Here is a 26,819-nt window from a genome sequence, read left to right on the forward strand (position 1 = left end):
GAGACAAAGTGTATTAGTTTTTTATACCCTTCAAAAATCCTTTTATTCCTTTAAACTAAGAATGGCACCTGATTTCTTTTTTCTTCAATGGATTCAGCTTTTCTTTTTAAATGCATCAGACTCTATGAAGAGTATGTTTATAAACAGATTTGAAATTCAAGTTTTATGGGTATGAAAATTATTAGATAAAATACTCATTTAAGTGTGACTCATGTAAAAGCAGATGGGAGTTTAAATGTGTTAGATGCATTATTAAAGTTTATCAATAATCTAATCATACAGATACTAATTTTCTCCATGTGCTATTAAAAAATTCCTGTTTTAAATTGCTGCAATTTCACCCATTTTAAAGTGTTATACTTACCATAAATGTGTCCAGTGTAAATATGGGAGGTATCATAATCAATTACTTGGTTTGATATTTCTACCTTAAAGTCATCACTAAAAAGAGATGTATCTCTCTTCATTCGAAGGTTGAATTGTCTAAAATGAATAAAACAAGACAGCAAATTGGCCTTGAGCTTCAGCCAAAAAAGCACTAAATAAAGTATTTCAAAATAACATTCCTAGGCAATTTGCAGACCTGGTGAAATTTATCTGTAGAAAATGATTTTATTTTAAAGCAAGATTCTTTAGATGCTTTTGAAACAAGTAGCTAAATTTACAAGATTCAAGCCAAAAACCACATTAGAATTAAACATATAATTTTAAAAGAAAAACAGCTTTCACTTCTTTTACTTTCATTGATGACACTGAAGATTTAAATAACTTAAATGAAATGTAGGTGAGTTAATCAGTGCTTCAACTGAAGTCCAAAAAATAAGATGGGCAACAACATCTAGTAAAAATACTCAAACTGGTAGAGTTACTATGTAAACAGCTCTTTCATTACATGATTTGGTTCAGTTGCAACACTATGTACTTTAATGCAATCCTACTGCCAATCTTTATATGAAACTGCTTCCTTGTATGACAACAAGAGTTTCGTTCAAACAAGCAACATAAGTGTCTTAAAAAACCTGATATTATATTAGCTCATACCTGTGACAACCATTATCTTGCTTCAGAATTTCATTTGGCATTCCCCCACATTTTGTAAAAACATTTGTGCAAATACAGATCATGAAGTTGTTGACACTTCAGCCATTCCAATTTTAGTCATTTTCTTCCTATATTTTTCCTTCTTAGCACAATGATTGATTTGAAGGAATGCTGTAGTTATGTCACCAATATATTACACAAAAAGTAACTCTGCTAAGTCCAGTACATCTGGGTTAGAGTTTTCATCTAAAAACACTGACCAGCAGAGCTGACCTTTACAGTGAAAGTGTATCAAAGTTTGCCACCAACAAAATAACCCAGGCAATTAAGAGCCATATCCAAGTTGATTAAAGCTAGTCACTTTTTATTAATGAGCTGAAGCATACACAAAGTGTATCTTCAGTCTCCACCTGCACGTTAAATATGACAACACAGTTATAAGGATTTTTGAAACATTAAGATGTACATTCAAGATTAAAAAAAAAAAAAAAAAAAAGCCATGCCTACACTTAAAACCTGGGAAGGGCTGTAGTGACTCATGTTGACTATTCTGTAATGCAAACAGCATTTCACAATCAAACTGTATTTATTATTATTGCCACAGTGTTAATAAAGCTTCAAAGCAAGTACTCTCCTATGGCAGTGTGTCACAGGTATCTCCCACAAAGTTATGAAACAAAACTGGCACAAAAAGCTGTTATCTGGCATACAAAAAGGGCACTTGGTGCTCTTCCTTTTCTCAGTCAAACTGCTGGAACCAGTGACAGGCTCACAGAATCCCTAAGTGACCACAGGATATTTTGGAAAAAAAAGAGAAAGGGAAAAAAGGAGATGGAGGAGTTGCTCCACAGCTGAAAGAAGTGGCTGGGGAAAGGAAATGAGGGAGATGAGTTGGCAGCAGTATGTAATACAACTTCAGTACAAGGAGAGTCCATTTTTAGGTTCACAGTCTTTTCTTCCCAGTAGGAACCAGAAAAATCCTCACAACCATGGCTCCATCAGCCTCCTCACAAGTCAGCATCTAGGAAACACTGTTCTGCTTTAGGTGCAAGTCTTATATCCTTACTTTTCCTACCTAAGAACTCAGACTCTCTTAATGGAAAAATGGAAGGAGGGGCTATAAATGGACAGGGATAATAACTTGATCTCTTCTTTCTAGCTGCTTCTGAGAGGCATCCCATAATCTACTCAGTTTCCACAAGACTATCAGACTCATTCCAGCTCTGAACTATAGTAAATAAAAGGCAGCTTAACAACCTAATACTGGATTTATACTACCCACAATTCTACAGAACCATCACACTTTAAGATTTTTTTTTCCTATTGCTTTAACTTACTATTAAACCTGCTCAACATACTTCATCACTTAACTGATAATTTCCATGGTCCTGCTACTGACACTAAAGAAAACTTATCTTTGAAGCTGCACATGATAGGGTGTCCAGGTTTATCACTCTTTCTTTGATCCACCTAGATGCACACAATCACTCCCTAGTAAGTATTGATGTAAATCTCAATCTCTACAGTATTTCAACACTCAGCCATCCCAGCTAGAATGCTTGCAACTTATATTTGTTTTCCATTAACACCTTTAGGGTGACACTTGTGGTTATTCAAATGTCTTTCCTGACCTTCATAAGTCAGACTTGCAAAACTTGGTATTCTAGAACACTACAATGAGGATGCAAAGTCTTTGCCACTGATTACCCCTGATATGCACAGCTGCAAACAAGCTCAGTAACAGAAACCATCCAAGTAGGATTACAATAAGATACATGTTGGCAAATTTACACTGCAAGAAAGTATCTCTCAGTCCTGAAGGACAGTGTACCGATTTCAAAGGCAGAACAGTCTTTACCCAAGGTTGACTTTTTTTCCTTTCAGTAAAACTTCTTTGGAAAGTTCAGTAAAGAGTCAACTACCCAGTTTCCTGTATAGTGAAAATAACCCTCCCATTTGTATTTACATAAAGTTGACTACTTATATGCAATGCCATGTTCCAACAAAAGCAAGATACCAAAAATCAGAAAACAGGTAAAGATGTACTAGAATAAAAGCACAAGCAAAATTACTACATGAATTCAAACTATGAAAGTAGTTAGGAAAGAAGCTTTCTTAGTTTTGCAAGTAGAGACAGAAGATAAATCCACTAGTTGATAATATGACCACATAGTTTAGTTACATTCATTTAAATATACTGCTTTCCATTTTAAGAACATGACTTTTTCAGAGCATGGCTAACTCTACCAAAGTTTGCTGGCCAGGGAGTAGAGCTGGAAACAATTAACACCAATTTAAGCAGTACAGTGGAAATGCTGCACCTCAGCTGGGATGTCCCACCAGTCCAACACCATTCTATCAGGTGTCTCCCAGGAAAACCTAAGTCAAACATCAAATAACTTTTCTCCTGAAGGCTTCACATAATCCAGCTCAATGTATTTAAACTCAAAAAATGCAAGACAGTTAACCCACAGATTCAGCCTCTAGAATCTTTAAACTTCATTTCAGTTAAAAACTACATAAGAATTTAGGACCCTGCTTCCCAGTTCTTACAATATAAAATTGATTTACCTAAGCACCAGCATAGGGTGGGTTTGGCTTTGTTTTGTTGTTTTGAGAAAATAGGTGTAAGAAGTAACACCTGATTTACAGGCATCTTGTCTAACAAGTTATCTGCCAAGTACAATAGATAGGTAATGATTGAAGAATTACCACAGAGCAGTCAATAATGCTAAAAAGACTACAGTAAGAACTAAATTTCTTTTTCCTTTTCAAGTTTAGGACAGCCTAAAATGAGTTGCAAAAATTCATTTAGTAAAATTAGTAAAATTCATGAAAATAATTCTCCTAAGTCTCAAAAAAACAACCAGTAGGTTCTATTGGATAACTACTAAACCAACCTACTTAAGAAGTTGAGCTGTTTAAGGGTGTGTTTAACTGAATATGGAATGAAACAAACACAACATATATTTTCAGATTAGTCCAGTAGTACTGAATCTGCTTTTTGTTCTGACAGGCTCATAGTACATAGAAGACAGACCCATTTCATGAATTGAGCACTGTGCTGTATGCACAATTTAAAAAGTACTTAAATACCATAAAAAGAACATTTAGTGTAATAAAAACCTTTAGCTGACAATACAAAGACCTCTTCAATGCAAGAGTAACTAGCTCAGTTACTTCAGTCCATCTCAGCATGCTCAGAATGCCACGTTTAAAATTCAGCTTATCGAGTATTATTTCTCTGCAGATATCCTACTTTGTTTTCATACCCTACTCAAATATGGCCAGCAATTATCTTGTTTAAACACATTTACTGGCTCTGAATAATGAGAGCAATATGAAGGATTACAGATTACTACAGAATCAGGTATTAATTTTTTTAAAAAACCCTCACACTTAAGAACTGAAATTTTGTGGCCCTTAGCTCTCCTATAAAGACCATGTACAGACAATACATTCCTACAAACATGTCTGAACAACTTGCAGTATTTCTCAAAAAATAAAATTTTAGGTAAAGTCTACAGAAAATGTAGCTAAACTGCAAAACATCTGAAAGAAATTAATCCTTTATTTAATAAGTAGGTGTTATCAGGTGTTCAAGTACCACTTGAAAATTCAACTGTTCACTCAAGTTGTGTGGGCACCTTTCCCAAGCAAGAGTCATCAACTAATCTAGGAGTAGTGAAAGTGGGTGTGGATGGACAATTAACAGGATCAAACAAAGAATTAGAAAGTATACGTTACTAGTAACATATTAAATAAGAAGTTGACTGAAAATAGAGTTAAATATAGACATACTTTCTTCCCTTCTGAATGCATCAGCATCTCAGGAATTGCCAGTTTTCTCACTAGGTAAAGGAATACAGTTAGAATATCACACATCATCCAAATTTTTTCAGCTCTGTCCTCAAAATCACTATTAAGTATTCAGCATATTTCTGACATTCTACAGTGGATAGAAATTCAGGTCAGTATCAATTATGATTAATATATTGCAAATGTTTATACTGAATAAGGGAAGAAAACTTTGCAGTTTCTCAGCAGTTGTGTCCTGTAAGTGAACAAGTGTAAATGCACATTTTGTGGTCAAGTGAAAACTGTGTGTAAAACCCAATGTCAGTGTAAGTGATGTCCCAGCTTCCATTTTGACACTACTGACATTACCTTGACATGAAAAATGAAGTTACTCCATTTAAAATGCTCCACTGTATCTCATGCCAGTGCCAAGGCATTGCTGTTCTTGGAATCAATCCATGTATTTTGGGATTCTGTGCTCTATTTTGCTTTTTGGGGTGAAGGGCTGTGGGGTGGGCTCATAAACTTTGTATTAACCAAGTTCTGGTATTAATACTGTGCATTCATTACCTTTGTGTGAGCCTTCCCTGGATTCAAAGGGCACCTTAAATTAATTCACACTAGAGCACTCAATATGAACTGGCAGGTAAAAGAGCTCTGATACACAACCAGGATCATTTCAAACCTTCATATTCCTTCCAGGTTGAAGTATTTTAAAAATAAACAAATTTTGCACTGCTGGGGAGGCAATAATGCCAATTAATCTGTGATTTATTATTAAAAAGAATTAATAAGGATTTGTAGCTTAGTTTCAGCAATTTTAATTGTCCTATTAAGTATTTCAGCAATGAATAGTACAGCGGTTCAGTCTAGTGCATTGCATTTACCATAACAAGTTGTATTTTATATTACCAAACAAAGATTTTGAAAAATTTCTATTCTGAGCAGTATATTGTGTGGCATCTAACTTTCAGATGAAAGTTAAACAGAGAAGGCTTCTCAGTGATGGCATATTATACATTCACTTGCAGAATTACTTAGTCAAGTGTGAAAAAAGGTAACATTGGGTTTAATTCCATCATTTCAGTATCTATTTCATTATTAAACAATTAGCCCATAGTTAAATGGCTGCTTTAACTTGGCATAAATATGTAATATTTAAATTGTGTTTCTATTTTTTCATTTTTAAACAGAAGGGTACTACAAGATACAGTTCTTAAATCCAAACAGCCTACTGAAAAGAACAGATGCTACTTACACAATCCTAAAATACTGGTAACTGCCAGCCATTTTCTGGACAATGGAACTAAGTTTGATTAATGCTTATCTGGCATATGTCAGCACTACCACTGAAAAGGTTGGTACTGCATCTTCTCTCTCACCACTGCTGTTTAGTTCTGCACTCTTTTTTCTTAAAGCAAATTTGCCTCTACACTGAACAGAAAAACCAATTCACCTCACTGAAAAATAAGCAGTCCAGTCACTTTCCCACCTTGACTGGCCAAGTGAGCAGCAGGTGCTTCCTTTGGCACACACCAAAAATGAAGTTTAGAAGTTCCAGCTGGTCACAGAGATATAGCCTGAGAACCACTGTGGCCCAGCTTCACTTGCTGCTGCCAGCAGAGAACAGAAGTAAATATTAGGACAGTTTTTCCATTGTTTCCTGGCTACAAAATGCAGCCATTTAATCAGAATCCAAATCAAAATACAAGACTGTCATTTCAGCCTTTGTAAGTAAAAGCTGTTTACTGTATTAAGGGGGTGCAAGTTGGACAGCTATGGGCCAATAAACCACTGCACCTGGATGAACCCTAATTGACCATTTGGTAAGAGGCCATTCAACAAAGATCAGGTATAAGTTTTCAGAATTTCAACTCTCATATTTACTGAATATCTTTAAGTTTCACTATTTGCATTTAAATGCCACAGCACATTAAAAGTCCACAACTTGTATCTAAATAGTTCACATGTTTTGCAAAAGCTTTATTTCCTACCTTCACACAAATAACTCAAATACTGATAGAAACGTTCTATCTTTGTCCTTCTCAGTGATGACATAAATCACTTAGTTATTTACAATAAACCAGCTGCAACTGCAAAAAGCCAATCCTATTTATACAGCTCCTCAAACTGCTACACACCTTCAAAGCAAATAAACAAACTGTGAAGTAAAACCCAATTCACTTGATCCTTCCTAATTCAAATTTAAAGCAAAACAAAAATATTTTGTAAGAACACATCCAAATTAATTACGAGGAACTTTGGACTAAATTTACATCCTGTCAACTACCCTCTCTTTGGCAGGAAGCATTAGATGTGCCACAGGAAACTACCCAAATCCTAAAGTATGTACTGGTTTGACCTTACAGTCAGTTTCCAATCAGCCTCCTCAGTTAATGATGGATTTGTGCCTCAACCACAGGGATTTATGATCAATTCCACATATAAACACCAACATTTTTCTTCACGAGTAACAGCAGCTGCTACCAAAGTATTTCTAAACCTGACTGACTAAAGTTTGGTCTGCCCCTGTGAAGTAAGAGAAAAAATTTTTTTAGACCTCGTTATCCTAGGTGCAACTACCATTTTTACAGGATAAGGATTTTTAACCACCTCTCACACCACAAAGAGAACTCAGAGGCTAAGCTAACAGCTCTGTCTTACAGAAGATTATTATGGGATTTTACCAATGACAAGATGAACCTGCTCAAGTGGCCTGAAATGTGACCTGCTCCCAGAAAGAAGGGTCTTGTCCTTTTTCTATCACTCCTTCAAGTCACACAGATTCTTTTTTCCAAGTAATTTTTAGACAGATTAGTTCCCAGATGCTATTCCTTGCATGGCTTTAACACTAGCAGTGTTAGCCCAAGGATGATGCTGAGAATGTGGTTAGACCTGTTTCTCTCTGCAGCAGTGCACACTCCAGTGAGCTTAAATTATCCACCAGTCTGCAGCTCAGAAGTGGCAGCATTAGGCTCAAACTTCACTGTCTTGCAGCCTTGCTGGAGATTTAAAAGTAGCAAGGTTTACACTGTGAGGAGCCTCTGAAGCATTCTACTCTGCAGTCCTGTTTATTACAACAATTTCATAGGGAAAACTAGAGACTATCAGTGAAGATACAGCAGAGACAGCAGCACTATGACTCTTCTTTAAACAATAAAATTCCTTGGACTAAAAATTACACCTAAAAACACAGTTTTAAGGACTGGACTTCAAATTCAGGATTTGGGTTGTAGTTCTATGGCATTTAGAAATACAACCCTAATGCTGACCTGCTGGAATCATGCACTGAAATTCAGTCATTACATCATAAACCTCCAGTAACAATACTGCATTCCCTGAAGAAATTACATGCTGGCACAAAAACAAAACACTTAGTCATAAAACAATATCCCAAACAGATTCAGGAGACCCAGGTTTACATTTTCTCTGTTAAACTTCTTTTGTTTCTATATATAGCTAACAATTATTTATCAAGTTCTAAATACTTAAATTGTAACTGAAATAACAAGAATGAGCATTGCACATTCCTGAAATATATTAAGAAAGTGGTGCTGCAAAAGAGGGAGTCATAGAAACTAAGACACAGACACAAATATTTTAACTTTCTTCCTATTTTTCCTGGATTATACAAAAAGCAGACAATTCCAAATTAGAACAAAATCTTCCTAAGTGAAAACGTACAAATTATACTTCAGTTGGTCACACTGAATACCTTTAGTACTGGATCTTGCATGTTAAATATCATGCAAAACATGTCTTGTAAAAGCAATCATCTTTCCCCATGTCAAATAATTCCTAAATTTCACAATAGCACAAAAAAGCAGATACCAGTACACACAAAACAGAATACTTTTTGGCCTATTTTGTAGCTTCAAATGAAATTTGAAATGTTACTTTTTCTCAATTAAATGTCCTCAGTCAGTTTAGCACAATTCTGGAAAAAGAACCAAAAAACCAAAACTACAAAGAAAAAAAAATCAGACAAAAATATATTCAGCACAAAACTGCATTATGAACTCAGAATCAACTACCATTCTGTTTTCCAAGTAGGATTCCAATATTTAAACTTCAAAGTGGACTAATAGTTACCATCACATGTTTGAAGAAGTGCTTGCAAGTAACAATTTCATACCTAAACTGGATATGAGAAAATACTTCATAGGAACTGTAACAGTGCAATGTGGTTTATTCTAGCTAATGTTATTTCAGTAGTTGTATTTCACCATTTACATTTGACTACTATGAATAAAATATTAAAAGCAAACACCTAAAATATCACCAACCTTCCATGAGCATGAAAATCTAGGCGCAAGAACTGCTCTTCATGTGATACTGCTCTTTTGGCACGCTGGTGTTTTTGGTGTAACAAATCCACATCGTAGGACAGTCCTTCATAGTGTCTAATATATTTATTTAAAGGATTTCCATACTGGCCTGAAAAACAGAAAAAAGTAACATTGTAAACATACTACCAGGCATGGCAGACCTGTGGTGCAAAATAGTTGGTAACAAGGACCCAAATTCCACATTATATTAATTTTAACTTATTTTTCTCCTTTGTACATGTCAGATTCGTTCTACTCCAGTCCCACAAACAGGACACACAATGTGCAGCTACAAGTGCATCAGATGGACCTTGGAAAGCACATTCCACCTGAATTTCAACCATAACAAGTATAGCTTATTTACTCCAAAACTACCCCACAATGCAAACTCCATCACTGTCAACAGAAATGCTTCACAAATGTTTCAGAAAGGCACTCCTGATTCAAAATAAGAAGTGGAGCAGCTGAATATCTTTGGGATTCCTGAAGTTGTGCTTCCAACTTCATTCTGCAGTCATGACACCAGAGTATCTGCTCAGAATGTTTGCATTCTACATGAAATATCTAGGAAAATTAAGAGCAAATCATGCCACCAAGCAACATATTTTGTATCACATGGAATGTTCTACCACATGGAAAAGTTTTATTAAAATTTATCTCCAGAGATGTAGATTCATTCAGTCTATTTTGCACAATTCCTTCCAGGGTAATATTTATGACTCATGTTAATATGAGCTCATAGCAGAAAATGGTGAAGATTTTGACCCTCCTATCCTGATGGAGGAAAATACACCAATTACCAAGAAAACCTCAAAATACAACTCGTGGAGAAAACCAGAAGAACTCTGAATATGCAAGAAGAAAAATTAGTATCTCATCATCAATTTAACTTCAAACCAACTTAAATGTGAGTTCTCAGCGACCACATGTGGTATTTTTCTTCAGATATCTAAAAAGATGACCAAGTAGTACTTTCAGATGCATTGCTTGTATTTAGCAGCCACGTGCACAAGATGATATTGCTGTATCTGTTTAAAATTCAATTAATGCTATACTGCAGAGAAATCACATTCAAATTTCCTCACAGTACTGTAAGCTTCTGCAAATGTTGACTCTTCATTGTTAACTGCAAATACAGTCCAATAACAAAACTTCATTCTAATTGCCTCTCACTCTTAGTCTCAAAATACATGTCCATTCTCATCCAGCTTCCCAGAAAGGAAAGCGTCTGAAAATGTTTAAAATGTGTTTTGAAGCAAGTCTACATTAATTCTAATCCAAATAGGACCACTGCAAAGTTTCAGCTGTTCTGAGGATGCAGGATATGGTCTGTGTCTATTGTTTCTTTCAACACTTCCAACATAATCCCTCCAAAAGGAACCATAACCTCCTATAACCCAAGAACTTCTGCAAACCAAACTGGCCTGTGACTTTGCACAATATACATGTGCCTGACTACAGACTCATGCTTTCCAATTCCAGGTGCATGACCCAGAAGTGCCAACATTAAAGGAAATAAGCTTCAAAATTAACTGATATATGCTAAAAACTAAGCATTTTAATTGTTAAATGAACCTGAATCTAGAATACAATATTAATAACTTGCTTTAAGAACTTGATTAAAACTAGAGAGTAAGTACACTGCAGAATGTGCAAACTTCTGTGCTTCAGAATCACCTTTACATTTGCTGTGGTAGGAAGCTTTTAATAATGCACTCCTTATATTTATTGTTGCAGACCATTTTTATCGTCAGTATTGCAAGACACACTTTGAACAGCTTCAGGAACCCAGAAAAAAGGTTTTGAAGTGTGACAATTTACTGAAGACCCAATAACACTTGGCATTCAATCCAGGTCCCATGACCACATGAAAAGATGAGAGGCAGCATTTAACTGAGTCACAAAGAATAGTTTTTAAGTGCTAACTACTGTGACAAGTCAGCAAAAGACTACTGACATTAGAACTTCTATAACTGTTCTCTCTGCTAAGGAATAACAGAGATAGTTTTAAGCAAAGATCTTTCTTTTTAAGAAAAAAACCTCACTTGGTATGATCACACTTTCTTTTCCCTTTCTTCAAAACTTTAAGAACTCCTTATGTTTTAAGTACTCTCATAGCAAACACTCAACACAAACACTCCTGCTGCTCTCTTCTTGCTTAAGCAGAGCAGCTGCACACCACCTAGAGCATTATGGCTTCTCCAAAAAGGAACTTAAGGCTTCAAAATGAACAGTTTCACTTCCAGAAGCCTCTATAGCATCAAGATTGCCCTCGTGTTCAAAGTCTGCAACTGATCAGATTCTCCTAATCAAACCAACTACCTATCAAAAGGGATTATCTTCTTCACAAAGGTAGCTTAATTAGTAGTTCAACCTTGGTAACACAAGAATCTATAGAGGTTTCTGAGGCAAAAGTTCATTAAACCGGAAAGAAAACTTCACTGAGGTACATGAGTCAGGTAGAACTGCTGGCTCCAGTTTCTGTAATTAGAAGACTGCATCAAAAAGGAAGAAGTCTATCACAGGATCTGGAAATGGCAGACCCCAAGAAATCATTATGATAGCACATACCAGATCCCAACGTTGGTTACAAACTACTGCCGTTATTTTCTGTAAATGAAAAGCTAGGAGTTTGGGCTTTTTTAACAAAGATTGCATGACAAAGATCTTTTCAATGAAGGATACAACCAGGAAACCTGCAACAAGAAACACAGAACCATGACTCCTAAATGTAGTTTATGGGAACCGCCCTATAAATTCCATGTGTCATGCTGCCATTAACAAAACAAAGACAGTGTGATGCCTTTCCAGGCAATCCGGTGGAATAAGACAACATTACACTTCACCTAAACACTAAGCGAGGAGACAGAAGCCCTTCAGGATCCAGACATCAGAGAGTGACAAGGGGATGGCTTTTGAACTTGACAGTATAGTCTTCCAAAGACTTGCTAAACTAGATGTGGCATTTCCTATGACAAATTCCCTGCAGGAACGAAGCTTTACTCTCACGGGGAAGGACTTTAAACAGAACCAGCAGAGCATTTAGGCAAATGTCTCAGTGTGCCAGTCCCTGTGAAAGATGTTTTGTGTGTGCAGATATACAACTCTTCAGGATCCCTAGAGAGCTGTGAAGTATCTACAGTTGTTGTTGTTGTGAACAAACAAATCCCACTGGACAGGTATGGAGTCTGAGGATGTACTCTCACCTTCAAACCAGCCTCATGCAAAGGCTAAATTGGATCATCCATGTGATTCTAGCTGTAAGCTTCCTGCCACAAGGTGAGCAAACACATGTAACAGTTGTTGGTGGTATGTGCTAAATGATTCCCTGGTTGGTGATTTCCCCAGAGAAAACCTCAAAGAGCTTCTCCCCCCAAGACAAACCCTCCCCAGCCTGCAGGAGAGAAGCAGCTCCTGCAATGAGCGAGGGAACACTTCAGCCACCTGGATATACAGAAGCCCACAGGATCAGATGGGATGCAGCCAGGAGTGCTGAAGGGTCTGACTGACACCATTTTAAGGCTTCTATCACCCTTCTAAAAAGTTACTGTCATAGAGGGGAGTTCCTGACAAATATCATCCCCATCTTCAAGGAGGAGGGCCTGGAGAATTACAGCTGGTCAGACTAATCTCGGTGTCTGTGAAGATTCTGGAAGGCAATTTTTATGGAAGCTATCTCCATGCACAAAAAAAAAATTGCTACTAATAAACAGCACTGTAAGTTTACCCATATAATTATAAATATCTATTAATTTTATACACATCATTGTAAAAGAGAATAACATTCAACTTCCCATAAGAGGATAAATCAAGCACACACTGGTTCTAAAATATGAAGTTTGCATTAAACCACTCCCATTAAGACTTGCATGACAGATGCAAATAGCTCAAGCACAACTCAAGTTTGTTAGGGGGGGTGAAAAAAATCACAGAATACAACCTGACAGAGTATCAGAAATTGTTCAGAAGCCAAGCTAACTCACCAGACAAGTCTTATTACTGCAAGCATCATCACTAATTTGCAGATTCAAAATGCCAGCATGTGATAAACATCTTGTAGAGAATTATTATTATAATTTTAATTAAGACAATCAAAGCAACTTTTGCTTCAAGTTGTTTTCAACACAGAGTTTATCTATCATATACAAAAAGCTCCCTTTCCATGGGACATTGAAGAATGTACACTGCATTCAGATTTAGCAAGTCAGAAATTCTACCATATACCTCCTGACTTGGACTTCTCTGAAGAATTTATTCAGGCTGTTGTTTCAAACTGCCTTTTACATCTCCTCTGTTCCCATTCTTCCCTTGCACTGGCACTAGGTTCAGCTGAAAAAATATTCTCTCTCTACTGGTCAAGTGAGTTTTGGGTGAAAGAAAAACATGTAATCAAGAAGTCAAGTCAGGATCATTTCCCTTCACTGAGGCCTCAATTTAGGGCATGGTCAGACAGTAAGGCAACACCAGTGCAAGCAGATGTCTGCTTTTTATTGACTCTCTTCCTCTCCACCCTGTGAAAGCCCCAGTTCTTCTTCCCCATTAGGCCTGGGTTTACTCAATAAAGCAACTCTAGTTACACATCTGGTAGAAACTGATTAATTTTTTTTCCTTTGGATTGACTTCCCATGCCAGGAGGAGAGGTGGGAGGGCAGCACCACCAGACAGCAGTAACTCAGTACAATGGCTCTGCCATACTGCAAAAATGAACCTTTGCATCCTTTAAAAGTATAAACAAACTGCTGTCTGAGGCTTTTGGGCAACAGCATTTCAAAACAACTAAACACCTGATTTAATTTATTTTGAATTACTACAGGCATTTCTGAAACAAACATCTGACAGCTGTCTCGACTAGACACTGTCCCAACCATAATGCTTTTGTTTTAAACTCCAAATAAATGCTGGAGGCTGAGTGCTGCCATATTTCTGATGGCTACTGTTTCTCTCAATTTATAGTAAGAGCACAACAAAATCACTCAGATGCTGATAGCTCATAAATGCCTTCTCACAACTCCCCCATGTGTCCAGAAAAAAAGCAGAATTTTTCCCATGCTTACTGGGAAATAGGTAGTTCAATATCCAGCAGCAAAAGACACTAAGATACAATTTGGAAGTCCTAGCAATATAAAAGAGTGTGTTGTACCAGTGACAACAAACTATTTATCATAGATTTGCAATGATATTTAACATTTGATCAGCCTAGCCAAAGCATGGTCACTCTTGTTAAATCCCAGCTTTTTAGAGGCTTCAACAGTTCTCCTTGGTGTTTGCTATTGACCATTCCCTTTTTTTTTAATGACCCTTCAGTAGAAGGGGAGGTTAAATTAGTTATTGCCATTCCTCTATGAGCATCATTATATATGGATAATTAAGTACTGATTAATATACCTGCATGCATCTTCATCACATGCAATAAAGCACACTACAAGAAGCTGCCAATAATATTACCCAACTTAAGCACCACTTCACACACATCAAAATTCATGACAGCACCAGTGAGTGAACAGATCCTTTAAGATAAGCAATTCCAGGGGTGTTGGGGAAAATGCTGAGATTCACATTTAAAAAAAAACAACTCTTACAAGTCAAGGTACATATACCCTATCTCAAGACACCATATACCAGAAGCTAACTTCTAACTTTCCTTAAGGACCATCAGAAAGAAAATACAAGAAGTGGCTTTTCCTTCTTATACTATTTGAACAGTACTCAAACTGACCTGCTGGACCACTGATTTTGTGAAGCTAGTATTTATGCAGTGGAAGCCAAGAAAGCAGAAGGGAACACTAGAAGTGATCTGATAGCAGAACCTGATCAAGAAGGTTTCTGGGCCTATTAGGCCAAACTTCTAATAATGTGTCTGCTTTAACCACACAGACATAACCTACCAAAAGCTGTGAAGCAGCCCAAGACAGACACTGCAGTACATTTCACCAGTGCAGCAGCACTACTGATTGCTTTTGATTTCATTCCCTTCACATAATTTTAAGAACAAACTACAACAGAAAATAATTTTTTTAAACAAAACAAAGATTTCACTAAACCTTCTCAAATAAACCATCCAGATTATGCTGCATAATTTTTTAGAAGTTGATTTTATGATTCATACTTAGCTGTGAGCTAGTGTTACAGTTGCTTCTGTTATTCTACACCTTTATATATAAAGATCATTACAATTGAGTACGTAGAGTGCCTGCACAGTACACAGGCACAGCCTTGCATAATTCTGAGAGTTCAAACTCAGGTGTCCTGTAAAAAACTCCAATCTTAGACCCAACATACAAACCCCTAATTATTTTTAAAGTGTAGATTAATGGAATTTCCAAAATTACTACTATTTAATACCTACGTGGCTTAAAACCAGATGACTTTACTGATAAATGTAACTTAGCTTCAAGATGTCTGTAAAATTAATGAGGCCAGATGCACCACACATAAATAAAATGCAAATTGATGAGTTCTTTTCAGCTCTTTCCAGTTTGCACTGCTCTCACAGTAACTTCTTTAAGAATCACGAACTTGCCCTTTTCACACAGATATTAATGCCTGCCTAGAAGGAAAAATACAAATGAAGAATCCTATTTGTCAATAAATAAAAACATTTACAATATACAAGAAACTCTAGAAATACAAACACAAGTAAAATAGACCTTCCTAAACTTAAAAGGCTATTTTTAACATACAACTGTGGTAAGTCTTTCATAATTACATTCAGGCTTTCACCAAAAAGGTTCTGGATATTTTAGAGAAGTGAACTGGCATTATCACTAGATTTCTATCCAGCATTATCAATCTTTCTTTAAAGATTTACCTGAACTGCTACACACCAAAGATATGCACCTCTCTTAGTGAGGTGTGCTTCCTAGTGCCCAGAAATGTTGAAAGTGCCCATTCTTCTCTCAAAGAAAAAAAATTAACAGGAATTTCTGAAATACATTTTATGAATTTTCTTATATGTATCCAGAGGACTGCACTTTACAGGCTTACTACACATTTTTAAGGCACAACTGCCTGCCTGGAATTAAACAGTGAAAACAACCCTCACAATTGGTTAACGAATTATTTTGAGTTAGTTCTGTGCCAGCACCATTTAGTTCAGAAAACAAAGAGGCCTTGAAAGCATGCCAACAATTAAGTCTGAAATATCTTGATAGCTTACAAAAGTTTACAAAGAAAAATGTAAATGCTTTTGTGTATCCCACTGCTAATCATATAAATAACGGGATGGCTTCTGACCATGCATATCACCCTGCTTTTTATCTCACAGCTTAGCCACAAGTACAACCTACTGAAGTTTCCCATAGTTTGATATTACTTCTTGAGAATGTGCGAAAGAACAGCATTTAGCGCTATTTTCTTTGTTAATAAACTTACATATTGATGCACACAGAGGCAGAGCCCAGAAAAATCAGAGAGGTGCCAAATGAAATAGAGGAAATAAGTCTTTATCAGTTGTTCCACCCACAGTACTCTGGAAACACCCTCCCAAGTCCACCCTTCCCGAAACCTTTTTCTGTACGAAGTCGAAACTATTTTCCCTGCCATGACTTGACCAATTAAACATTACCAAGCGCAGTGGAGAAATTGCCCAGTTCCTAATGCCGAGAAACAACTCCTAACGGAGCCAATACAGTTACACGTCCCCATAAACACAAGTCACAGTCGCACTTCGGGAAGAACCCGGGCTGTCGTTTATTTCCTTAAGCTGAACTTTCCACCTGCCCGTCCTTCCTGGTTTCGGAGAGAAGGAAGCGGCCGCGAGGGCGAGGGAAGGGAGCCGGGAAGCGGCCACAGGGAGCGGGCGGGAAGTCCTGAGGGACGGACGCGGAGCCGGGAGAAGAAAACAAACACAGCCGAGCGCGGAGACAAGGACCCGAGGGGCAAGAAGAGGGGAGGGAACTGACCCGGTCCCCGGCGGGGAAAGTCCCGGGGAAGGGGCGGGGGCGCCAGGCCGGCCCCGGGCGGCGGGGGAGAGGCCCGGGCGGGCTGAAGCGGCAGGCGGAAAGGGGAGCCCGGCTGGCGGCCCGGCCGCGGCCCTGGCGCCGGGGCGCCCGGCAGAGCGGGGCCCGCCGCCCCCGGCCCCGGAGACGGGAGAGAAAGAGAGAGAGAAGAAAGAGGGAGAGAGCAAGGGAGACGGCCCCAAAGCAGGGCCCCGCGAGGCCGGGCGGCTCCTCACCTCCAGCGCCCGCCGCGCAGGAGCACAGCAGGATTATCGTCCCCGCCAGATCCATCTCCGCCGGGCGCAGGCCCCGCCACCACCGCCGCCGCCGCCGCCGCCTACCCACGGCACATCCGCCCCAGACCGGCGCCGGGCGGGATGGGGAGGGGCGAGCCGGGCGCCTCCCTCCGCTTTGTCCCCCGCCGCTCCGGAGGACTGTTCCCGCCCACGGAACGGCCGCGGATCGCCGGCTCTCCCGGCAGCGCTGCCCCCTCTCCCTCCCTCCCCTCCACGCGCCGCCGCTCCCTCCGCCCTCGCGCGCGCCAGACGCCGCCGGCGGGCGGGGCCGCGGGACACGCCCAGAGCGCGCGGCCCCGCCCGCCCCGCGCGCACGGGGCGGGGCCGCACGGGGCGGGGCCTCCCGCCGCTTCCGGGGCCGCGGCTGCGGAGCCGTCACCGCCGCGGGGCACGCACACACCGCGCGGGCTGCCGGCCTTTGGCCCCTTACCGCTTATATGGCTTCTCCTTGCAGAAAACTAATCTACTTTTAGCGTTTCATCCTGGTTTCCTTCGTCCCCTAACCAGATACACATTTTTTCCTTGCACAAAATAATTTACTTACTTTCAGAGTTTTATTTTAGGTCACCGATTTGTCCCGATGCTCTACATGTTGTGAAGTGTTGCAGTGTCCCCACTGAACACGGACTTGTCATTCTGAGACTGTCTTGAACAACCTTCACAGTTCAAGGGTACAGAAAAATCCTCCCGTGGAAATACAAATGTGAGACACCTGAGCAAAATATTTCCTCTCCTGTTTGTCCTTATGCTAATACTTCCATCAACTGTGCCATCTCAAAAGATTTATTTTTTATATTAGAGTTTGTGCCAAGTTCATCAGTTTACTGTCAGCCCTTTACATTTGTGTTTTTCTATTCCTATTGCTGTGTCAAAATAAAAAACAACTTCCCTCTGAACACTGGTATAGGTGAGAAAAGGTGTTATGGAAATGCACATAGAATGTAGAATTACAGTGAATGATCGTCAAGTAAGACTGCAGAAGTTGATGCAAGTGTTTACACTGTTCAAATTAGAGAGCCGCTGAGAATAAAATGAGAGGATAAATCCGTATCATCCCAAGACTATTTAAAATTTGTCATGAAAAGTGGAAGATTTCTGTAGGGAGAGGAGAGGTTCACTGGGGTAAAGTCTGAGTAATACACCCACATTAATTCTTACAGAATCACAGAACGTTAAGGGGTTGGAATGGATCTCAAGGAACATTTCGTTCCAGCTCCCTGCCACGGACAGGGATGCCTCCCACTAGACCCTCAATGCTTCCAGGACGGAACATCTGCAGCCTCTCTATGCAACCTGTGTCAGTACCTCACCACCCTCACAGTAAAGAATTTCTTTCTCATACGTTTCCTCTCTTTCACTTAGGCTACTCAAACAAATTGTTCAAGTTGTCTGTTATACTCACCATAGCCGTATTTGTTATAGTACTGTCTAGGAAACCGCAAGGCAAAGCACCGAGCACTGGGGAGAGCCGGACTCACCTGTTTCCCTCCCCTTGCCGCTGCCCGCCCCGCCCCGGCCCCCCCGCCCCGGGCCCGCCGTGACCCGCGGCCGCTCCCCCCCCGCCCGCACGTCCCCGGCGGGGCGGGGCTGGCGCCGCTGCTGTGATGGCGTCGCGGGCGTTGCGGGCGGAGGCGCAGCCGCTGCGGTGCCAATAGAGAGCGGAGCGGCCGGGCCGGGCATGGAGAGCCTGGCGCAGCCCCCGCCGCCCCCGGGCTCGCTGCAGACGGGCGGCGGGGGCGCTGCCAGCCGGCTCCGCCTGGGAGAGGCGGCGGCGGGCGAGGGCGGCTGCAGGGAGGCCGAGGAGGGCGGCGGGCGGCGCAGCCCTTCTCCTCCGCCGGCCCCCGCTCCCGCCGCGGCCCCTCGGACCGCGTCCCCCTCCCGGGCCGCGGAGGGTGAAGCGGCGGCGGAGGGCGCGGGGCTGGCGGTGCCGGAGAGTCCCGGAGCGGCGCCCGCCTCGGAGAGCGGTCCCGCGGGAGCCGGCTCCGGGAGCAGCGGCGCTCCCAGCCCGCCGGGGGAGGAGTCCCGCAGCCTGGACTCGCTGGAGTCCTTCTCCAACCTGCACTCCTGCTGCCCGAGCAGCTCCGAGCTCAACAGCGACGCCGACGAGGCGGTGGTGGCGGGGGCCTCCTCGGGGGGCCCGGCCGCGGAGCCCGAAGGGGACAGGCCGGCGGCGGGCTCGCAGCTCCTCTCCGCTTCCAAGGAGCGCTTCCCGGGGCAGTCGGTCTATCACATCAAGTGGGTCCGCTGGAAGGAGGAGAACACGCCCGTCATCACCCAGAACGAGAACGGCCCCTGCCCGTTGCTGGCCATCATGAACGTGCTGCTGCTGGCCTGGAAGGTACCGGGCGGGCGGGCGCCATGGCGGGGCCGGGCGGGCGGTGCCGCTCGGGCAGCGCGGGCGGCTCCCGTGGCGCCGGCGGCGTTCGGGCTCCTGAGCGTGAGGGCACCGCGGCAAGTTCGTGCCGTTTAGGACAAGGACGTTGTGGAGAACGCTGGAGAGGAACTTCTGACAAGGGCATGTGGTGACAGGACAAGGGGGAATAGCTTTAAAATAACAGGGGCAAGTTTAGATATAAGGAAAAAATTCTTCCCTGTGAGGATGATGAAGCACTGGCACAGATTGCCCAGCGTGCCCCATCCCTGCCAGTGTCCTAGGCCAGCTTGGTTGGGTCTCTGGGCAATGTGGCCTAAGGAAAGGTGGCCGTGCCCGTGGCAGAGGGGTTGGAACTTGGCGATCTTTCAGGTCTCTTTGAACTCAAACTATTCTATGATTCTTCCAAGGAGTACCCAGGCTTATTCTGCTGTTAAGCACGTCTCACATATAGAACTTGGAAAATAAACACCGCTGTGCAGTATGTTGCCGATACACTACTTAGATGCTGTTGTTGTATAGACTTACTTCGTTGTTGTCTTAAAATATCTAGATGATGTTTACTAACCTGAACAATATATTATATATAATAGTTTGCAGATGTGTACAGGTTTCTAGTAAGTAAAGATTGGTATTTATAGCACTGAGCACATAGGGGATATTTTTGGAAAATAGGTTAGTTTCGTATAATAAAGTGTATGTAGAGTTGTACAAAATGAGGAATTGTACAAAGTATGGATTTGTGCAAGTAACTGCCTGAGTAATGGGGACACATTCATACAGTTATGCAGTTAGATTGTATTTAAATTAAAGTAAATAAGATAGTGATCAAGTACAGCTTTGAGACCTGGAAGTTCTTGTGCTCTGTAGCCATTGTGGATGTGGACTTTCCTTAGTCTTAAAATAACTTCTTTTTCCAATCTTTTAAGTAATTAAAATCTAAGGCATAATGTAGTTATTAACATTTCAATGTGGAAGGAGAATCTGTTGGAGGAAAGCTGTCAGGTTATGTACATTGCAGAACAAGAATGAAGGGCACATCTCAGGAACTGCTGGCAGTTCAGCCCTGGAAGACTGAAGAGCTGATAGAATGGAGTCCTGAAATAGGAAAGCTTTACAGGAGTGGCTTTTGTGTTGTAGGAGCGAGGAGAAGAAATTTGGTATTGGAAGAGTAAGAGGTTGTTTGCAGTGTGACAGGTGACTTAGAAAGAGATCAAAATGGAAATACATTATCAGAAGAAATTTGTTTAGATGCAGGTAACTGCAGAAGATGAATGCTCTTGGTTGAGTTACAATTTCTGCATGTTCTTTTGAGCAGACTAGCTCAGGTATTAGGAGAAAAACTCTGGATACAGTGATGTTGATGTTTAAGCATCAGTAAAAGCAGTAGAGGGAAGTTGTGTGTGATTTTAAGGTATTGCCTTATTTAGGTTCTGCTGTCCTCAAAAATGTGAATGTTGTCACAGGCTTCAGTACTGAACACTTGCTTTCTGTGCTCATTCTTTGGTGTCTAGAGGTGACTTGAAAAACTTGCCATTCCTTATCATTTGGGGGGGCATTTTAAAAGAAACTGCTAGTTACAAGATCTTCCTTTTAAATCTTTGATTTAATGAAAGATATAAATGGGACAGCACTGGTCCTGTTGTTTGAATTCAAGTTTTTGGAGATTTTATTCCTTAACATCCTTCCTTTTCCCTCTGCTGCTGCTCTCCAACCAGAATTTTAACTGACATTCTACTGGGATCAAATGTTACATTAGTGAGAATTAAGGTAATGCCCAGTTTTATAAACAGGCAAAAACCAAAACACCCCTTGGGGGAGTGCCCTACTGTTTCTTATTACTCAGATTACAGGAAGTTTTCTATAGTTCTGTCTATGTAAAACCTCAGCAGAATTTACATGAGTTGCAGACAGGCAGTTAAACTGGTGAAACTGTCATCATGAGTTACTATTTATAGGTTTGAGGGTTTTCCTGTTAGTTGGTTATAGATTGTAGTTGCTTGTAATTGATTTTCCTAATTACTGCCTCTACAAATTGGCCTTTCTTTTCCCCAGTTCATAGTCAAGAACTATGTTGACAGTGGTTGGGGTGGCAGCTCATCTGTACATCACTGGCAGTAGCTTGCTATATGTGATGGGCCTTCTCACTCCTCCTAAACCTTCTCACTCCTCCTAAACCAAGATAAATACTAGACTGGATTGAGTAATTATAATTTGGGAACAAGAAGGCAGACTGAAAGATGAAAACAGGTAAAAGTAGAGTGAGAATACCGTATTACGTATTAGGTGAAAAGAAGTCACGTGAAATGGGGGAAAAGGGCATAAGAAGAAGATGAGGAGGGAAAATAGAATCACAACAGGGCATAAGAAGTTAAACAGTTATGCTTTGGGTTCTATTCCCTCTATCAGGCAGCATTTTTCCTTCTCAGAACTCTGTCCTGACAGGATTGAGAGTTCTGGTCATCCTGTGGCTGGATCTGGTCTCAGCCAACTTAAGTGTAGTACTGGTTTGGCAGTTGGGGTTTTGGAGATTCTGAAATAGCAGCACCCACTGTGACTGTTCAAATTCCATTTTGAAAATACCAGGTTTTGGAACTAAGCTTGTGATAAGGCTGCTACCTCTCTTTTATCCACTGCTTTCAAAGGATGTATAAAACTTTGAGGTGGCAGATTGCAGAAGCTGTATTTTAAATATTAAAATGATGAAATTACTTTTCTTTTGAAGAGTTTTTGCAGTCTGCCTGTCTAAGTGTAACTTGCAGTTGAGCCTGTAGGAGGGAGAGCTAAGGAGGAGTTCCGCTAAAGAAGTGTTACAGAAATGTTGTTCTAAGAAGGAAAACAAAAGCACTACGATATCAGCTTGGAAAAGCAGCTGTTGTGCAAAATAGTGTTGTAACCACTTAGACTTGCGTGATGCAAATGAAGCAGAAGTACAGATTGAAACAAACACTTTCAAGTGTATTTACAAGCATGAGTTGTGTCCTCTGATGTAGTGTAGCACACTGGTTTTCAGCTTATTTAAATTCTGGAGATTGCCCAGTTTTTGCTGAGGCCTGTCGCTCCCTATGTGCAAAGTTTGCTTTTTAAGTGCCTTTTGTGATCTAGTTCAAAGATGTGTTGTAGTTCATGCAACACTTTCTGATAACTTCTGGCACTTCTTCGAGTGTAATTTGGGGCGGGGGGAATGTGGGAATCACCAGATGCTGAAAGCTTAGTGAGGTGCAGTGTGATTCTGCTCTGTGCTTCCTGCCTAGGGTGTGATGTCTTGTTGCTGAAAAACTGTGTGAGCCTTTACATGTAATGTATCTGAAATGTCCAGGGAAGACTTTAAAACATTAGCATAGGGAAAACATTATTCAATTTGAGTATAAATATTATTAATATTGGCTTGAGAAGTGAGTGCATATGGGATATCTTGTCCTTTTGTAAGAGAACAATGCCAGTTGCATATTTGGAAATGTCTTTGAAAGTTTTTTGTGCAATAATCCTCTCAAGAAATGGAAGGAGTTGTTCCCTACACACCTAGTTTTACTAAAATTTTGGTAACTTCCAGAACTGTATGAATTACCTATTTAGGTATCATGACAATTACATAAGTAAATGTTATATAACCATTTTCTTGCTTAGATGTTTCCAAACTCATGTGCCGAGAAGAGGTAGAGTAAAAAATTCTAGTTAGAAGTTCTTAGTTTAAGGAGCAAGCCCATGCCGAGGGGCTGAGGGGGACAGGCTGAGGGGGGGACAGGCTGAGGAGGACAGGCTGAGGGGGACAGGCTGAGGAGGGGACAGGCTGAGAGGGGGACAGGCTGAGGGGGGGACAGGCTGAGGAGGGGGACAGGCTGAGGGGGGGACAGGCTGAGGGGGGGACAGGCTGAGGAGGGGGACAGGCTGAGGAGGGGGACAGGCTGAGGAGGGGGACAGGCTGAGGAGGGGACAGGCTGAGGAGGGGGGCAGGCTGAGGGGGACAGGCTGAGGAGGGGGACAGGCTGAGGGGGCGACAGGCTGAGGGCCTGGAGTTGGCAGCACACAGTGGGACTGTCCTGTGGCAGCTTCATGAAGCTGCTCTTGCCAGGCCAGTGGCACTTATCTGCAAAGAATATTAATTGGTTTTTGTCAAAGCTGCTTGAAGCTACCGTTACCTCTCTGGAACACTGTGTTCAGACGAGTTGCATGTTTTAGATAAACTTATTTTGAGACTCTATGTCTTATATAAGACTTATTATATAAGCCATTAGAAATTTTCTTGGACCCTTTTGATATTCATAGTATTTTCAGAAGTGTTATCCTCTGTGCATGACTATATCACTTAATTTTTTTCAAGCCCTTCTATGGTGTAGAAGAATACGGTGGAAAATTAGTGTTATGTAGTTTTGGGGTTTGTAGACTAATTCATAGGAACTCTGTAAGTTTTATTAGACAGTCTGTTCCATTTGAAAATTTGTTTACCACTCTTATCTTTTAATTAAAATATGCCTCAACTGCATGTCATGCTGTAGTTGTGTGAGAAGGATTAAGTTTCCCACTCTTGACTGTAGGAAGTAAAATGTACTAGAGTTAGAAAGAGCCGACAGGAGGAAAGACCAGGAAACTGCAGTAGAGGGGTGCAGGAAATGGGTGGGAGTTGAGGAAATGCATTTTTCCTAAAATGTGGAATTGATGTAAAATCTAGCAACTAAACATTGAAACCTCCTCAGAAATGCATCCCTCAAAATAATAGATTGTGATAGACAACAGCAGCTTCTACTACTGTTGCTTACATTGTTTTCTTCTGTTGTTTTATCTGGATAATGACTGTGGTTCTGTATGATGTTTTGCTCTCCCTTAAGTTCCAAGTTATTTTGCTCTCCCATTTCCTCTTCACTGTACGTTTCCTGCCACTTAAGTGCTTGCAATGAAGCTCTGAACAGCTGGGAAATGTCATGTTCTCTCTACATCCTTAAGTCAGCTCAGTTCAGAAGTACTTAAAACAGTGTTAAAACCCCATTTAAAGGTGTAATCAAGGTCCCACTACAGATGCCAGCCCTAAAATTATGCCATCAAGTAACCAATTAACTTGCTTAGCATTTAATCAAGCAGTTAATTTTGAAACGTAGATAAAATACCCAGCTTTGAGAGATCCCTGAGATATGAGTAAAACCACTTTGCTTTTTCCGCAGTAAAAAAAAATATATTACAAGCTTTACAATTGTGGGGGAAAGTTCCATTTGTGAACCAGTGATATAAATAATATGTTGTGCTATTTGTACATAGAGCTCAAATATAGGTGAACCGTGTAATTGTGCTTTAGAGTTGGTGTTTGTCATGTAAACATGCTTCTAGGGGTTCCAAATATGGTGCAGAACAGAAACCCCAAAGCAGTGCTGGCTGAGCTGCTGCAGATGGTTTAAATGAATAATAAAAAGACCTAACTTCAATCCTCAGAGTTAACAGTTGAGGGAGCAGTGCTAATATTCTTCATACTGTACTGGCATGTCTGTGCTGTAGCACTTGAGGCAGGGCTGGTGGAGTGATGCTGCTCTGTGCCTTCGGAGCTGTGATGGGCCCTGGCTCAGGGGTGTGCACAGCTCGTGTTTGCTAAGGCTTGAATGCTGCCAGTCCCAACTGGGAGCTTAAGAAGCAGCTTTTTGAACTTGGAGTCCTGTTGTTTACATGGCTCAGTACACTGTATTTATGTGAATCCTCAGTATGAATATTGTGAACAGGATCAAAGAGTATGAAAGCATTTAGCCTATTAGTTTTGGGAAGAGCTATGTTTTGGAAGTTACAATCGGTTCTCGTTCATTTAATATTTTCAAAAACCATGTGCCATGCATTCATGCCTGATTTTTCTTCTTTAATTCCCAGATCCCAGTACTACCATCTCTGGGTTGATTAATGTATGGCATATGTGAACTCTACCCCAAGAAAGGACGTATTTATTAGAGTGTAAATAACAAAGCCATATTAACTTGGGTCTCTTTTTCCCAAATTTAATGAATTGTGAATTCATATGTTTAAGACATTTACTTTTTGTCAAATACAATTAAAATTGATAAGACACTTGTAGCCCAATCACACCTCATTTTCACTGCAAAGTTACTAAAATAGCTCAGTTTTCATACTGAAAACCCTCTTCCATCACAATGTGAATGAAGTTAGTGTGTTGCTATACTGTATATTTGAGTTTAGGGCGCTGCATCAAAGGCTTTATGTATATTGCTCTTTCATCTCCTGGTTTTCTACTTCTTCCTTCTTCTCCACACCCAGAAAAGTAGGTGGACCCTATTAAATCTCAAACATGAGATAAGTCTCACATCATTCTTTCTATATGTGTCAAGGAGAACAGTGATCATTACTGGGGAACTTGTTTTAAAAATTCCCAATATAATAAATACCTTTTCTAGACTTCGAATGGCAAGATGTTAGAGGGTGATTGGATGAGAAAATGAAAAATTGAAGAGAGCTGAAAAATCAACCCCCAAGACAAACCAACCCCAAACCCTAGAAAAATAAAATTCTCATTTATGCAGATAAAAATTGAGTAAGTCTGTATCCTCCTGTGGTATTTCTTCAGATTGCCATATAGAAGCATATCCTTGTATATGTTTGTGCTTTGGCTATTGCACTTCTTCCTGCAGTGAATTAAGTGTTCAGCCAAAACGTTTACCCAGGATGCTGGAAGAGATGAGAATGCAGGAAGCTTTTAGCTCTGCCAAGGTGGTTGGTTTTAGCAGGTGATGATGGTGGGAATAGATCAGGGAAGAGGGGAATGGAATCTTCACCTCAGAGTTCTGTGTGTCTGGTCTGCTCTCTGTGGAGTTAAGCCAAACCCTTGGAATGTGAACTTGGGATGGGAGGCTGGGAGGTCATTTCCTTGTACCTGCACAAATCTTTGGCTTCCCTGTCCCAGCAGCTACTGACACGAGATCCTTTAGAGACTTTAGAGTCTGTGTGCAGAACTTTTTGGGCTAATACTCAGTTTAGAATTTTAATGAAGGTAAGGAGTCAAAGACTTGAGGAAATTAAGTTTCTTAACAGTTCCCAGTCTGTTAATTCTGAGCACTTGTAG

General features: G+C 40.8%; 2 protein-coding genes across 2 annotated transcripts in view; one reads left to right on the plus strand and one right to left on the minus strand.

Annotated features, from left to right (window-relative positions):
* The window catches only part of ADAM10 (ADAM metallopeptidase domain 10), a 35,803-nt gene extending 18,192 nt beyond the window's left edge, over positions 1-17,611 (minus strand). The window contains 3 exon segments of the mRNA XM_079318475.1: positions 365-483; positions 9,126-9,276; positions 17,341-17,611. Coding sequence (XP_079174601.1) covers positions 365-483; positions 9,126-9,276; positions 17,341-17,395 — 325 coding nt within the window. The 5' untranslated portion in view covers positions 17,396-17,611.
* A 1,357-nt stretch (positions 17,612-18,968) lies between these two features.
* MINDY2 (MINDY lysine 48 deubiquitinase 2) overlaps positions 18,969-26,819 on the plus strand; it is a 30,315-nt gene continuing 22,464 nt past the window's right edge. The window contains exon 1 of the mRNA XM_079318480.1: positions 18,969-19,738. Within this exon, the coding sequence (XP_079174606.1) occupies positions 19,079-19,738 (660 nt within the window). The 5' untranslated portion in view covers positions 18,969-19,078. The remainder of the gene's footprint in view (positions 19,739-26,819) is intronic.

The sequence above is a fragment of the Erithacus rubecula genome (genome assembly GCF_903797595.1).
Source record: "Erithacus rubecula genome assembly, chromosome: 14".
In the NCBI taxonomy this organism is placed as follows: Eukaryota; Metazoa; Chordata; class Aves; order Passeriformes; family Muscicapidae; genus Erithacus; species Erithacus rubecula.